Source organism: Gallus gallus, chromosome 2 (assembly GCF_016699485.2).
Source record: "Gallus gallus isolate bGalGal1 chromosome 2, bGalGal1.mat.broiler.GRCg7b, whole genome shotgun sequence".
Lineage (NCBI taxonomy): Eukaryota > Metazoa > Chordata > Aves > Galliformes > Phasianidae > Gallus > Gallus gallus.
Genome location: NC_052533.1, coordinates 99,299,718 through 99,315,845, shown reverse-complemented (window position 1 = coordinate 99,315,845; position 16,128 = coordinate 99,299,718). Strand labels below are relative to the sequence as shown.

At 39.9% G+C, this 16,128-nt stretch overlaps 1 protein-coding gene across 1 annotated transcript in view; it reads left to right on the top strand.

Moving 5' to 3' along the window:
• Positions 1-310: 310 nt before the first annotated feature.
• The window catches only part of ARHGAP28 (Rho GTPase activating protein 28), a 74,015-nt gene continuing 58,197 nt past the window's right edge, over positions 311-16,128 (top strand). The window contains exon 1 of the mRNA XM_040695644.2: positions 311-575. Within this exon, the coding sequence (XP_040551578.1) occupies positions 445-575 (131 nt within the window). The 5' untranslated portion in view covers positions 311-444. The remainder of the gene's footprint in view (positions 576-16,128) is intronic.

Genomic DNA, 16,128 nt, shown 5'->3' with positions numbered 1-16,128 from the left:
GTGTATGCGGTTGTAATGTCAGTCCCTGTGCTAGCAAACTATGTTTTAGGTTTGAGTAGCACTCACCACTCAAATAACTTCCTTTCTCCATGCCTATTTTGGGAGCACAAGGCATATTAAGAAATGGGTTCTGAAACAAAAAGGAACAAAGCAAGAAGTCCCCCCCCCCCCCCCACACACACACACTCCGATCGCGCAGAGCTGTGTTAGGATTATCTCAGGTTTCTGGTTTCCTAGGGACTCAGTAACTTCCCTGTGGGTTGTTTTGTGGGCGGTGTTTTTGAATATATGCTAATTCAGCTTTCCTGACGGGGAGACTTGCTGGGTCAGGCTACTCCACTCTCCTGACAGCAAACAGCAGTGAGAGGCGGTAGTGGGGTCAGGGCACGCACTGCTTTCCTGACAGGAGCCCTCGCCGGCCGCCTTTGTCACCGACATGTACCTATGACCATGGAGATGAAGGACTCGGGCAGTGTGGTCCTGACAGCCTACCACCCCCACAGCCCCGCCAGGATCCCGGGTATGGAGCAGAGCTTCGTGCAGGACATCCCCTCTAGCCGCTCGCCTGGCAGCAGGTAAAGGCCGAGGGTTGGGAGTGGTGCAGTGGCCTGATGTGGTGCCTGGGTGGGCTGCGGGCTCTGCTGGTTGTGCACTGAGGCAGCCCAAGAGCGCTGCTTGGCCACTTGGTTGGCACTTTGCTCTCACACGTTGCTTACCTCCAGCCGGGGAAGTGATTCAGCCCAGCACTGTTGGTCATGGCTGGAAGTGGAAAATTCAAGTGCTTGCTTTAAATGGTGGAAGTGACAGATTGAGCCAGTTTCCTGCCTGGGAATCCCAACAAGACTGGCACGTGGGCCAGGCATCTACTCGGGTCCTTTAGGAAAGCCAAGAGGCTGCAGTGACTGAGGCTGGATCCCAGAAAATTGATCCCGGTTTGGCTTAGGTGATTATTTGATTCCTTCCTTATTCACTCACCAGCTCCAGCTCTTGCCTTTATGTGGGGCTGTGGTTGCTGCTTTGCACACCCCCATACACACAATGGGAGATTGCATGTTAGAGACCTAGTCTAAATAAGAAAATTCCTTTGTGTTGCAGGAAACTAAGTATTGTCTTAATTGACTTTATTGTGTATGTATGCTTCCCTGCTCTGCATGAGTGCAGGCATTTGCACAGTTAAAGTAACAGTTTGGCCAACGTTATTGCCCCAAGTCTGACCTTTCTCCTAAACATAAGTGGTTGCCCTGTGCAGTTTGCTCCAGTAGAAGTGGTGTGGAAGTTCATACTGTAAAAAGCTGAACAAAGTAGAAAACTCTATTCTGTGACGAGACTGAAAGAAACCAGAACTGAAATCTTAGAAAAAAAATAGATGTAACTGGCTCCAGGACTTAAGTTTGTGTCTCCTGTTAATAAAAATAATGAGATTTACTTCATACTGTTTATTTATAGCCTGATGGTTATTTTATTTTCATTGTCATTATTTAGGTTAGCTGCATCTTCCTGTTCTTTGCGTATTTCCCTGACTGTCTCATAAAGATAACTCCTTTGTTCTGTTCAACTGTTGTTTGAGAGCAGTACCAAAACACACAATTTCATGTTAAGAAAAGAAACAGAGCCTGGGCTTTTAAAAGCAGACAGAATGGCATTTGTTACTCAAATCAGAGCAGTGGTTTGGCACTGAGTTAGTGGGGAACATGTCATTTCTTCCCCAAGGAAGAATGCTTAACTGAGCCTCCCTTTAAGTCTGCAAGCAATGGAAATGTGATGTTTTGCAGTGTTTCTGGTAGGTGTGCTCATTGTTTCAGAATGTCCTTGAAACTTAAGCCCAGAATGTATGAGAATTTAAATCACATACGTATCACCTAAGAAAAGCAGAAGTGAAAATTATTCTTCCTGAAAGAAAAAAAGAAAAAAGGATCCTGGCATTTTGATGAGAAACTTATTTTTGAACCTCCTGCTGTAAGGCAAAGCCATGTGTCTCTCTCTATATATGTGCATGTTCATAAGATTTTGGTGTTGTCTCCACTTTCTTGTATTTTGCTTCTTGCAGCTGTCTAACAGCAATAGCCAAATTCTGCCGTATGGGCAGTCGGTGACCATCTGAGTTTCCAAAGGCTGTTCAGGAGGGGGGTTTTATTAACCCAGCATGCTGTCCTCTGGAATGCAGAGTCCATGAAGGCAAATGCACTGAGTATTTTAGCAAATGGTAAAATGGGCTCTCATTTAATCCCTACTTCATCTTCAAAGAAGTCTTTCCTGGACTGCATTTTCTGTATAGTTTCCCTTGCTGCCATCCTAATGCAAGAAGCTTTTCTATAGACTCTGTTTCTTGATCCCCAGGGCAGCCACTCGAACTACAGCGTGCAGTTCCTCAACTCCAGCAGAATCATTTAAAAAACATGCAGCAAACAGAGGTGTTGTCTATTTTTTGTTTGATAACAAAAACAGTTAGGACCCAAAGCTTGTTGGTTTTAGTTGGATGTAGCTCTAATGAAGTCTGTACTTCAGATACAGATCTGTAAGAACAAAATCGGGCTTGGATTTTAGCCTTCCATTTGATAAATTGCCCATCAGTTCTTTCCCCGTTTAAGAATCATGATTTTTCATCTCCCCACAACATATCTCTAGCTTTGCAGTAATGCTCCACTCATATCAGAAGAACAACTCCACTTAGCAGGTCCAGGCTTTGATGTGAGACTCTTCCAGCTATGTTTTCTCTTGAAAACACTTTCAGTTTGGGAACTCTCTAAGCAGAGGTTTCTCACAGAAGGGGAAGCTAATGCAGCCTCTGTCGGCATTAATCTGTTCTGCTTCCTACTATTTAAAGAAGCCCTGATTAAAAAAAAAAAAAAAAAAGGAAATATTTAGGTACCTATCATGAACCTCAAAATAAATCAGTGACTTAAATATTCATGCCAACTCGAGTATGTAGCTGAGAAGCCCATGGACACGAGAATTTACACTAATAAAGGAACAACACTGCAGATCACGTGGCTTCACATTCATCAGCAATTCTTGGAGGGCCAGTCAGGCACACATCCTGTGTGCATGCCAAGACATACCTGTACATCATTAGCATCAGCACACAATACAGCAACCGCAAGTATTTTCATTCATAAAACTAGTGGAAGGGGAACATATCTGCCCAGTTATATATTAGGTGATATTGATGGTAGACTGTAATGAGGACAGGAGAAGATGTGCTTGAGTTACTTTGAGTGGAAGATACACATTATGCAAGGAAAGATGGATAATAACTTCATAGGTGTAACAAATATGAGAGAAGGATAAAAACTTGATAACATGGTGATACCGTTACTGATCTGCAAAGGGAGAATTCTAGCTTCCAAATTTACTGTTTTGTAATATTAATAAAAGGGTTAAGAAGAGACACCACCAATTCCATGCATTCTCCAGAATGAGTGTCTGGGGACAAAAGATAGCTATATTTACATATCTCCTCCTCAGCTATCTGTATCATTCATTTCTGTAGTCCTTTATTTTCTGCCAACAGACTTCACCATTTCCACAAATGGGGCAAGCTCTGAGAACAGCACTGCTGACATTGTCAGATGTCCAGGAGAATTCTCTATCAAAATCTTTCTTTAGTTCTGTTTATGCAAATTGCAAATGCATTTCTCCACTTTTCTCATGGAACATTTTCGTCCCTTCACTTTTTTTGTCAACTGCTTTACATGATTGCAGTTGCCTACAATGTTCATATTATTCTTATCTTTTTCTTTTTGATATATTGCTTTTGAGAACTAGATATTGAGAAATCTTTGTTTAGTTAGCAGTTAGTCCAATTCTACAGCATATGAATACAGTGGGGAAGGCTTCTGCGCTTGTGGCATCCTCCTCACTTGTATTTAATACCCACTGTTAGAACTCAGATGCCACAAGAGCCAGTACCAAATACTTCAGAATATCACACTACCCCTTTCAATACAGACGCTGTCCCAGTGCAAAGGTGCAAGTGTTTCTTTATGTTTAGCTCTGGTCATTTTTCCAACCTCACTTCAAAGAATGAAGGACTTAGTATCTGTGTGCAAATATTGCACCTGAATTATATAGAGGAGAAGTGGTGTCGTAGCCATATGTCTTTGTCAGATCTCTTTTTGTCCTGCTTGCTAGCAGTGAGAAGCTAGGAGGAGTTATTCCTGTGCTCAGAGGAAACAGGAATGACCTCTATGCCAAATGGCCAGTGAGCCCTCTAAAGTAATTATGCAATTAGGGTAGTACAAAGCATTCCTGAGTGAATCATGCTCAAGCTTTTCTTGACTCAAATATGAGAGTTCTTCAGCCTATCTGTTACTAGTATGTCTACCAGCAAAGAATTCATCTTGCACTGTGCTGTAAATCACAAATATTTCTACTGCAATGAGTGGCTTAAGCTTGGATGTGCATGAGATCAGAATCAGAGGAAAGATAAGGCACACTGCTAATAGGCTTTGTTCCTGCAGAATAGGCTTAGATCAATTTAAAGAGTACATCAAGCTGTTTATGTGTGGAATAAACATATTTATAACAAATAATCATTCGAAGAGAGTACATATGTACTATCAAATCTTTGCACATGCTACACAGGTAGAGGACAAAGTGCATTTCAGCACCACTGAGCAATGCAGCCAGGAGCTCTGCTTAGCTTTTCTCCTAGTCAAGGGAAAGTCTGGCACTAGCAGTTGTTTCTGGGAAGTGCCTGTCCAATCCCTTCATGTTCAGCATGTCTTCCTCCTGCTCCATTGGGTGGCTTTCTAGCAGGTATCACTAAACTGGAGACTCAAAGAAGAACAGGAAAAATTTCTGAAGTTTCTGTATCACCTTGAATTACTTGCTGACAGCTTCAAGGGTCCCTGCTCTCCAAGTCTAGGACTTCCAGGCTTTGGGTCAATAGCAAACTCATGATGCCAGACAAGCATGGCACCAGATCCTTCTGCAGTGTTCATCCCCTCTTGCTAGCCCCAAGATTCTACGGAGATGTCAGGGTGAGGTATAGTGCCCTGAAGTAATGACTGTATTTCTGAAAGGAATAAAACTAGAAGAGAAGCCCTTATGCACAAAAATTTGGCTTGTGACAAGAGGAACTGAAAGAACAGTTCATGTTTCATCCCGACAGAAGTAGAATTTATCACACTGTAGTAAGGTCTGTATGCCCCAAGGCTGGGAGATCTGGGTTTAATTTATGTCAGACTGATTGAGCAGCTCCCCTGCTCAGCTGTATACAAGTGATGTCAAGAATGTCTTCTAAGTGATGCAGGATAAACAACCTTAACTATTTTGGATGTTTATCTCACTCTACCATAAACTTCCCCTGAATACAAAAATAAAAAGCTGGCCCCTTTTCTACAGTCAATATTGAAGTGGCTTGGGCCTCTTGCAGCGACTTGGACTCAAAACCTACAAAATTAAAATTTAAAATGTACTAGAAGTGGTAAAAGAAAACTGCGTAACAGTAGTCTAGGAAAATATTGTACTGGCACAGGCTGAGCAAGAAATATGTTTTGTGGAAAAATGAAGACTTTGTGTAATTTTCAGCAGCTTCCTAAAATATGGTTTTAATACTATACTTTTTATAGATGTCAGGAATGATAATTCTTAATGAAACTTTTAGTGGGAGGATGCATATAAATAAGTCAGACAATAGTAGACACACTTTTCCTGTAGGTTTTTTGTAATACCTACAGAATGTCCTCTGGGAGCCTCACTGAGGAATGCAGTATTTATAGCCTGTTCTTCATGTTATGGTTGAAACTAGAGTTGGCTTCTCTGGTTACTTTTTAGTTTGGTGCTCCTGCTGCTCTCCCTGGTACCTCCATATGCAGAGCTGATGGGAAACATCTGGTACTGTCCCTTTGATCATTTTGTTTGGTTGAGCATTTAGCCAGCTGCCCCATTCATTTCTAAGTCACTTATCTCTGATTTTTGCAGGGCTGGAGCTGCCTGCAAAAAGCATAAGACCTGAGAGCCCCACGTGCCCTCCTCAGACATCTTCAGATTGCATCTGGCACATTGACAGCACTGGCACAGCAAACAGCCAGGAATCAAGAGCTGTAAAGTAGTTCTTTTGCACAGGAGATCAAAATAATTCTGTGTCAATATGCAGAAAACTGAAAAACACAGTTATGGATTACTAGTAAAAGTCCTAGGTAGGACAGATCTGAAAAGCATCTGGTTAGCCCTGTACAAATTTAGAAACATATCCTGAAATAGTGCTGAGTATCCATAGCAAGTGATCAAGTTAACATCCTGGATTTGGCTAACCACAGTACTAGCAGCCACGCTGCAGTGCTTTGCTCCAGCTGGCAGGCAGTGCATCTGCTGTTGGGGAGGGCCAGTGCTCTGTGCAGGCTTCAGATAACACTGAGATGGGGGGAGGGGGTGAAAGAACCAGGAGAAGAGTGGTCAGGGTCATGTCTCAAGGCACTGACTGAAGCCAGGCATCCTCTTTCGGTTGTTGGCCCCTTTGCTGACCTCCTTCTTTCTCTCCCTGTGGCAACAGTTCCCCTTGCGGTCCTCCTCGTCCTCCTGTGTTTGCCAGAGACTCTGAAGAGAAAGACAAAAAGAGAAAAAAAGGAGCACAAGGAAGAGGGGAGAAAGGGAAAGATGGAGAAGTATCTGATTCTCCTCTTGTGTGCATAGAAAAGGAGTGAGAAAATAAACCTCTACCAAAGGATGCTCTCTTGTGGGACCATTTACAGTTGACCCCAAAGTCCCACCAGAGACATAAAGCAAAGGGTTTCCAAATGACATTTAAGGTGGTGATTTTGAAGTCAAAAGCTGAGATGATTTAAAATAGGTTGTTTGAAAAAGAGTCCCCATTACCCTGAAGGACTGCTTTAGCTGAGGTCAGCATAAGTGCTTGAGTTGGCATCCCTTGTAATTAATGAAGGGAAAGACTGATGCTCTGTGAAGGAACCCTGAGCTCTGTAATTCATTTCTTCCTCCCCTGCCTGTATCTGTTAACTTTCCAGACACCACCAGAGCCTCTGGTCTCTGAGGAAAGAGAGCGGAACAAACACTGGAGCAGAGAGCCCATTATCAGCTTGTTTGTTCAAAGGCGGCTGTTTTCTGATTTAGGATGCTATGTGCAATGCTCAGCTACTGTGAGCCTGTGGGATTTTCAGATGTGTGAAATCATCCAGTGTAGGATGGACATATGCTGGAGGTTTAAACAGAGAAAGGCATAGCAAAGGAGAGACAGAAGTTTCTCCTTGTCATTACTGTATTTCTACCTGAACACTAGACAAGCCATTTATAACTTTTCTTACTGCAGGAGTTGCTCTGAGCACATTATGAGCAAAGTAATGACGATAAATCTTTCTGTGGAGGGTAGAATAGCCCTGCCAGTGCAAAGAAACAGAAGGGAGTGTATACTGAAAAATTACATGGAATGCTGAAGTCCAACTGTGTTGACATCATTTACCAGATGAAAGACAAGTAGAGCGAGAAGCAAGCTGGGGAACTGTGTTTCCAACATCTGTGGGCCCAGCCTCAAGACATCAGTCAGCAGGTCACTCGCAGTTTGTCACCACAGATGGAAGAAGCTGTAAGTCCTCATATATTACTGCAGCTAATTGGAAAAATACTGACATCCCAATAGACAGATTTGGAGAAGGAATAACAAATTTCTGCAAGGGCTGAATTTGACTAACTACTATGTTGCTTACTAAATGCCGCAAATTAGTGAATCTGCAGTTACCCAGGTACTGGTTTAGTCTGTGAAAACTAGTGGAGGTGATGAAGAGCCTCCTCCCCATGAGATTTTCTTCCTCTGGCTAATAAAAGCTCAGAATCAGATATCATCCAGGCTTATTTTCTATCCCACTGATGATCATACCTATGGTTAAGAGGGAATTTAAGAGTGAGAATGTCAGATCCTTTTCAATATTAACTGTGTATGAGAGCAAGACCTGGATAGTCATAGCATTCACCCTTACTTGAAATTATCTGGATTATTTATTCTCCCCTAATAAAAGGTCAAAAATAAATCCTACAGTGAAACTTAACTTGGGATAAAAGTTATGTTTATACCCAGTGACTTAGTTAATGTCTACTAAGGAGAGGTACAGCCAATGGAAATTTTATGTTTGAATTCACTGCAGAGGGGATCAAGCCAACAGAACTCATATAAGTTGTCTATAATTTTGCTCACAGACAATGACTGATCTGATTACGCCACTTCTGTCAGCTCAAGCTGACTATTTAATAGCATTCTTGCTAAAGAAGACAAGATGAAGTCTATTTAAAGGTATTTAAAAAATAACAGCATCTAGGTCTGTCTTTTTTTTTTCAAATATTTCCCTCTGATATTGAAATATATTGAAAATTTGAGTTCTAAACATTTGTCTGAATGTAATGGAGGTAAATGTAAAATCTAGGCTGTAGCTACAGGTGAAACATGAAGCGAGGGAGCTTAGGGCGTTCTCTGAAGATGTGTTGCAGGCTTGCCTGTCCTTGGCCATTTCTAGGCCAGATGGTGCCCAGATCATGCATGTGCAAGGAAGTGAAAGGAAAACAGCAAGCTTATCCTGATGAACAGAGACAAGGGAAGCCTTTGTACTCAGAAAGCAGCAGGATTTCATGTTGAAAGTTTTCGCTTTTGGAGAGAGGGTAGGCAGAAAGAAGCAAGGAGAGCTGGCCAACCACAGGAGAGAGTACTCTTAAATATGTGGCAGTCTTCAGTTTCCTGCTGGAACAATCACACCCACCTTGTGTAAGGCAACTTCCACTCAGAGGATGCATTTCCCCACCATCCCTGATGATCGCAGCAATCCTTTTCTCCTACCTTGCTTGCTTGCTTTCTTCCCTCCTCACTTTCAGTTAGAAAAAGCAGTTAAACAACGTGATTTTAATGATAACATTAGTAAATATGTGAGGTTTCTGGAAGTGTTAATTTATACTTATTTACGTATATACGTATTCACAAGTTGATACAAGGAGTATGAAAATTTAGGCTACCTATGCGTCACTGGCAATTTGCAAAATATACAGCAAGCATTGGAACTATATTGACCACAAGACAAAGACTAACTTGAGTCTTTTTCAATTGTATTTCTTCAAACCATCTGTTGCCTCTGACAGAGTGGAAATTAAAAATAAACAAACAAATGAAACTACTATGTCTTTTTCTGAAAAGCCTTCTTCAGCATCCAAAAACTTCATGTTCTCTATTTAGGAAGTGCACCACAGATTTCTGGGAGGGACATTGACTCTGCAGCTGTTTCTTGTGGTCAAGATGCGTTGCAGCCTTAATTTACTCCAGCTCTTCTAGCTTTTTTTAGTTAGGAATTTTTTTGTTGTTGTTTTTTAGGTTTATCTAAGCCAGGACTGAAGTTAACTCTGCCACTCTCAGAAATTCAGTAAGACCATGCAAACCAAACCAGTTTGCCTCAGTCTATATTGAGCACTAGTAAATCTGCAGTTAATTATTGTTATATGCCATGCAATAATGACTCACATATGGGATGTACATTGTCATAGGATATCCTTCAAGGCCCATTTTCTCTTTTCAGATTCAAACAAGGGGTATGATATCCATGTGAGTAATGAGAATGAATTTGGAAGTGTGAGTGATATCAAGAATTCTAGAAGATACAGTAAATTTTCCTTTTCAGGGTTAAACTTCTCCTACTTAAATAGAGATTTATTGAAGCAAGAAGGAGGCATTTTTTTTAATTGAATTCAGAGTTCTTTCTGGTTGTTCTCAGATACAAGACACTTAAATCTGTGTTCTCTGACTACATAAGGCCCAGATGTGATGCCTGTATTCTGATACTGAAAGTCCCTATTACAGGCAAAAAGGAAACATGTAGAAGAGTGAAAAATTCAAAAAGTTGCCTGACACCATAAGATTTATTAGCAAGACACTAAATCCAGAGATTTAGTGAATTATCACATAATGATTACACCATAGGAATCTGGGACATCTTTTTATGAGGTGGCTGCAAGCCACCTTTTTTGTCTCCATCCAGGGACTATCTGCATTAGCACAGCTTTGTGCCCAAGCCAGTGGATGGGTGTAGCAGTGCACTGCCACAACTGTACGGCTTCTGACCCCTTCTCCAGCTCCTGGCACGGCACTGGAGTCTGGAATTCAAAGTGTTTAGACTAATGCTCCTGGACTGATAAGAAAAATAGGGTATGTTTTTCTGAACAGGCCGGTCTGCTGATTAATAGGTTAGGCTGGCTATTTTCAGGGCTAAATGCTTAAAGTAAATAGGTGAAAAACACTGCTGCATTTTTCTCAAATGTTTTGCGACTGGAAGGGAAACTTTATCTAACTTACTCAAACCATAACAGAATATCTCATTCATTTGTGCAAACCAGAGTCCTACCACAGCAAAACACAAGGGGAAAAATAAAAAAAAAGTTCTATCCACTTAGCAAAGCTTAATGACAATCATGTGAAGGTATCAAAAATTCATCTTCTTTATCTGTGCGTACTCCAGCAGAAGAGTCAAGGGTACAGCAGGAATCAAGAACTAGCCCTGAATAATACATTTTAAAAAAGATTTATAATTTTTGTTAGGTTATATTTTTTTTCCCCTAATTTAGCCAATCTATGTGGATGTGGTGATCTGATTTTCCTAGGGAACAGGGCTTGAAATATCTTTTATTTCTTAAACAATAGATAGGCCAGTCAGTATCTGACTATCCGCTAGAATCTCTTTTCTGATTAAATCTTATCTGCTGGATCAGGAATATGGTGATGTTTGAAGGCTGAATTGAGACATATTCAAACACTGTAAATAAGATTCATAACCTTTATTCGTGAGCTGTCAATTCAGCCTTTGGTTTCTGATTCATTTCAAGGCATTAATCCAGGGCTGCAGCTATGCTAAAACAGACACCGACTACTGCATAAGTGGGTGGAAAAACATCATTCAGCAGTTAGCTGGGTATATCTGCTGAAAGTATGTCTGTAATTCTGTGAAGGCAATGGTATTACTAAGAACGGATTGGTTTCTGAGACTGCCTCAAACCCAGCCAGCTGTAGTTAAAGCCTCAAAGGCTGACAAAGTGCATTCCTAATTATATTAGTGGAGTGGACAGCCAGATTAAGTTACCTCCTTTGAGAGTACTGGTAATGAGTCTCTATCACAGTGATAGATCTTATATTTTTTCCAACTAAAAAGGGGACCTCGGGCTGTGCAACTGTTTTAATAAAAGTAAGATAAACACTAAGGTGATATGTGTACATCTATGGAACTACCATAAAGCCTTCACAGAGCCACATCCCACAACTTCACTTGATGTAGCAGTACCAGTTAACATTAGATAGGCATTCTCTGAAGATTTTGAATGCATTCATTATCGAATTCATCTTTGAAATTAATGAACACAGCTTGCATCAGGTACCAGAAACAGCCAGGAGGATAAGAGATAATGGAAAGAGTTTTGATATCTTTACAGAAAACTGATATTTATGACTTTGGCCATCTTCACACGGTCTTACAACATTCTCTGACGTCAATATACTTAAGCAACTGGTATAACTGAAGATGATAAGCTCTGTGTTTATTTTTTGTTCTTTTCTGTGGTCTATATTTAGCTAAAAACTGAGCTTTATACCACTTTTCCATCACTGTTGACAGTCTATATAATGAATAGTGCCCCATAGTGTGGTTATAGCAAAGCAAATTTAGCATCCTCTGAACAAAAATTTGAAGACGAATACAACTTAAGGATAAACAATGAACAGCACATGATTGCATATGCTGAGAGGAGTGACATATTCATACAGAAAGGGAGGAAACCTCTTGATCTTCAACATAGATTTTACATGTGAGAAAAAGAATTTGCTCACTTTGCAAAATTGCTGCTGTGCATTTTATGTTTGGGAAAAATCCTGTTTGCTTAAGCAAATATTTCTTCCACCATTGGCCTTTCCAGCATTTAAACATTTAAAATGGCTACCCAAAGCAAGAGAGATGATACAGTCCTCTGTATGTACCAATTGGAAAATCCTGTTTAGAACTACATGGTGTGCTCAGCCAATCAGATAAGCCATGTCTGCAGAGAGAACGTTTGATTTAACAGTTGAAGTGTGGAGGTTACAGAGAGTTGAATCTGTGGCTTATTAATAATGTAGTTGACATCTTACAACATTTGAGGCTAGATCCAAAACTCCTCTTGACTGCAGTAGGCTTTGGGATTGTCTCTAAAGATATAAATGTTAATACTCTGCAGTCAACTCTATTTCCCTGATATACTTTGCAGTCCTTCTTGTGGTCGTTGATGCTATTTGTTCCATTTTCCTATTTGAAAACTCCTAAATTCATCACAGGGATGAATCAGTTATTGAAGTTCTCTGAGATTACATTTCTACTGAATACACTTTTTTCATATGTAGGACATTTTCTAAAAAAAAAAAAAAAACAAAAAAAAAAAACTTCAGCCAAAACCTACTGAACTACACAGGAAAGATAATAGAGTGGGGCAATTCTGTAATGGTCATTCATGATGGAAAAAGTGAGCAAGTTCAGTGGGTTTTTTCTCTTTTAGATTCATAATAGACACTTTTTTGGATTGCCCTCAGAGCAACATACTTGCAAATGGAAATACTGTCACAAGTTAATACTGGACCCCAAAATCCAAACAAAACAATGAAGCAACACAGACTTTCCTTCCTCTTCTGATTGCATCACTGGAACCGCTGCCTAATGCAGGGATTTTGTTTGAAAAAACTTCCTTCTGTGTTTTTTACCGTGCTATGTGCCTGCATTCCTGTTCACTTGTATGCTTGATTAGCTGAAATCAAATACAGTGATGTGGATCTCCAAGCAGCTATAAAAGCTCAAACTAGGCAAAGCTAACAGCAGCAAATATTCTGCATTGCCATCTTCATGGGAATTGTTCTTCAGAAAGCAAAAGAGCTGAGGCAAAATCATGTATGTGTTTTTCCATCATGTTACTTTGTCATTATGTAACTGTTCAGAAGTTTGCTCTTTAGCAGTCTTCATATAGCCACGCGGACAGGTAACAAAGGATGTTTTGTTTGTGTCTCTGCCTCATACACAGCTATCTTCTGTCCAGAAGCTGGAAAGAAGTGACTAGAATTTTAAAAATTCTGTAAGTATCAAGCTGCAGGATTTCCCCTCTACCTCTACCTGTGATATTCTCTCTACCTTTTCTCTCACTGTTGATTTCTGTTGACTTGCTCTTCCGTGGTTTTGCAGTAAGTTCTGTAGATTTTTAGAACGAGGAAGGTATTTTGGTTTTTGTAGTTGATGTTTTATCTCCTAGGGATGATTCATTGAATTGATTCTGACCATAGTCATCTATTTAAATGGACAGAAATATCATTTTTACGTGGCTAAGTTGAGAAGATTGGTGGAGATTTATATTCTCCTATTCATAGTTTTGGAATGTGTATTTTATAAACAAATAAATTAACACAACAAATCAACAACTTAACCAAGGAATCCTCTAATCGTTAGAAGAATCTAAAAGAACTGAAGAGAAAACTTTAAAATGAAGGATATAGTGACTACTAGTTAATAAAATAGAAAATGCATGAGTCAGACTAAAAACATCTAAAATCTACTTTTATGCCAACCATGCATTCATTTTAATGCTTTTGCTGTGAGGATAAGTTTTATGTTTTGCATTTCTGTTATCAACAAAAATTTGATTAGTAAATCTCTGAAGTAGAGCCATGTTTGACATCATAGGAAGAGATCTTAGTGAGTACAATCTTCCATTACCAAGCAGTGAAGCAATGGATAAAGAAACATGTTGAAAATGGATGGAAGATCGTGCAAATTTCTTTAGTTGAAGATCACTTTAAACGAAAACTCAACATGATGATTTGATGTGGTTCTTTATTTAAATTCCTGATTAGATCATACAGTTGTTGGAAACAAAGCTGTTGAAAAGTTTTATTATTGGGTTATATGGAAAAGAAATTGATTACTGAAATCAGAGCAGTTACTCAGAAGACTAAACATGTAATGCAAACACATTGATGGTATTTCAACAAAGAAAACATAAGAATATACACCTTCAATATGCTAGATTTGATGGGAAATTTTTTTTGAAACAGTTAAGTGTGTACACCTTTTTATGTAATCCTTTAAATGCCTAAACTTGAGCAATTTCTTACACTGTGATTGAGTTCTTACTATTATCCTATACAGTATGTAAATAGGAAAGTCCTGCTTGACTGGAAATTATGATAAGAAAGCAGCTTCTTGGTTAGCCGCAACCTCATGCTGCAATGTTTGTATAATGAAAATGAAATCAGTTTATTTTGCATCAAGAAATCAATCAGATAATATCTTTGGAGGAAATTCCTGACTTGCACTCTTGTATTTTCTATACTGTAGAAAGCCTTCTGACTAGGAAGGAACACTTTGAACACCTTTTGATGGATGAGCTCTCCTTAACCCTAATAGGAAGAAAAATAATGAGCAATTTTGTGACTCCTTTTAGTTGCTGTTGTTTAGTTTTCATTGGATATAAACTTTGCCATAAGCTTATTCTTAGTGACATTCATCCTATTTCCTGTAGTGTTTGCTGAGTCCATTTCATGTATTCTTTATTCATATTCTTTAGCACATTAGGTAGAATTGTCCCTTTGTAATGGGTGGACACCTGGGAGAATCAGTCATGTTGTTCATGAAGGACAGACTCAAGTGACATGTTAGCTTGACTGTGGGATATGACTTCTGGAGTGACCTGGGGTCCTTCTGATCCATCTCCCAGTCCAGATCACCTCCTCCAAATGTTACAATGAGACCAGAAAACTTCCCTGGCTGTCCTAAGAGGTGTAGCTCTGCCTATGACAGAGATACAGTGTAGCAAAAAACAAACAAAATAGCTGCCCACAGACTTGTAAACCTCCTGGAGCTGTGACAACTACTTTTATGTTAGTGTTTTCTAAAGGAAACTTTAGAGGAATAAGCAAATCATGAATACAAAATGATTTAGATTCTACTTGTTCCTTATTTGATAAGATGTATGTTACCAAATTCCCTGCAATGCAACAGATGCTATCTGGTGTCCAGATATCTTCAAACTACTTCATCTGTTAGGACTCAGAAATACAAGCAAGTTACGGTGATTTAATAAACTGATACTTAACTATGTGAGATTTTGTAACTGTCCAGGGACCTGCTCTTAACATGGAGCAAATAAAAAATATTTTAACTATCCTTTCACCTCTCTCATAGCAGAATAATTTTGAATAATGTCACTTTTGCCATGGTCTAAACTTACACCTGATAGCTAAAATGACTCAGATGACACACAGGAGCTTTTCTATTAGTAACAATATCATTATTTCTCGATGTTCTTACAGTTTGATGCATCTGAAAATCTTTCCTCTGGACCAAAAGAATTCCAAAACTATTCCCAAGAAAATCATGTTTGGGGGTGATATATGAGTATGGAAAAAGGGGTGCATTAATACTTTATGTCTCCACCACAACTTTCTATTACTCCACCACAACCACTTTCAAGATAGGAAAAAAAAATTAATCCACATATCTCAGAAGTTCTAGGCTACAGTAATGACTGTTAACTTACGTAATAACACAGCATCAAATGTTATGCCATCTTCAAAATATGTTTGATTTACATTAGCTTTTCACTGCCATAAATGCTGAATCCACAGTACAAACTGCTTGGAGAAAGAAAGATGTTTGAGAACATGTGCTAAGTTCATTTAGGATTTCTCTCCAAGGCAGGGAGAAGATTAATACAGCCATGAACGCAAAGGCCCTACAGCCTCTGCCAGCTCCTTTTCCAGTTGCCTGAATGCTAAAATGATCATTGAAATTTCCTCAGGAATTTTACTATTCAGCCCACACATATGCACAGCTCCAGCAGAAGTGATGTTTGCAAGCCTGTGCAGAAGAAATACCCCAAACCTGACAGGCAGCTGGCCAACTGGCTGTGATCAGTCTCCAGAGCTGTCTTGAGCCTGGATGGCCGTGTCTTGGTAGTCAGTGGTGTTGGCAGTGCAAAAGCAGGGCACGTCACATCCTGGCTGCTTGTGGAAGAGTGGCTCCAGCTCCAGCAAAGGCTGCACCCAGTTGGACAGCACTCAGGTTCAAAAACATCCGCATAAAAGCTGGCCACTGCACAAACTGCAAGTCTGAGGAAGTTCTGCAGATAGCTGTCATTGTG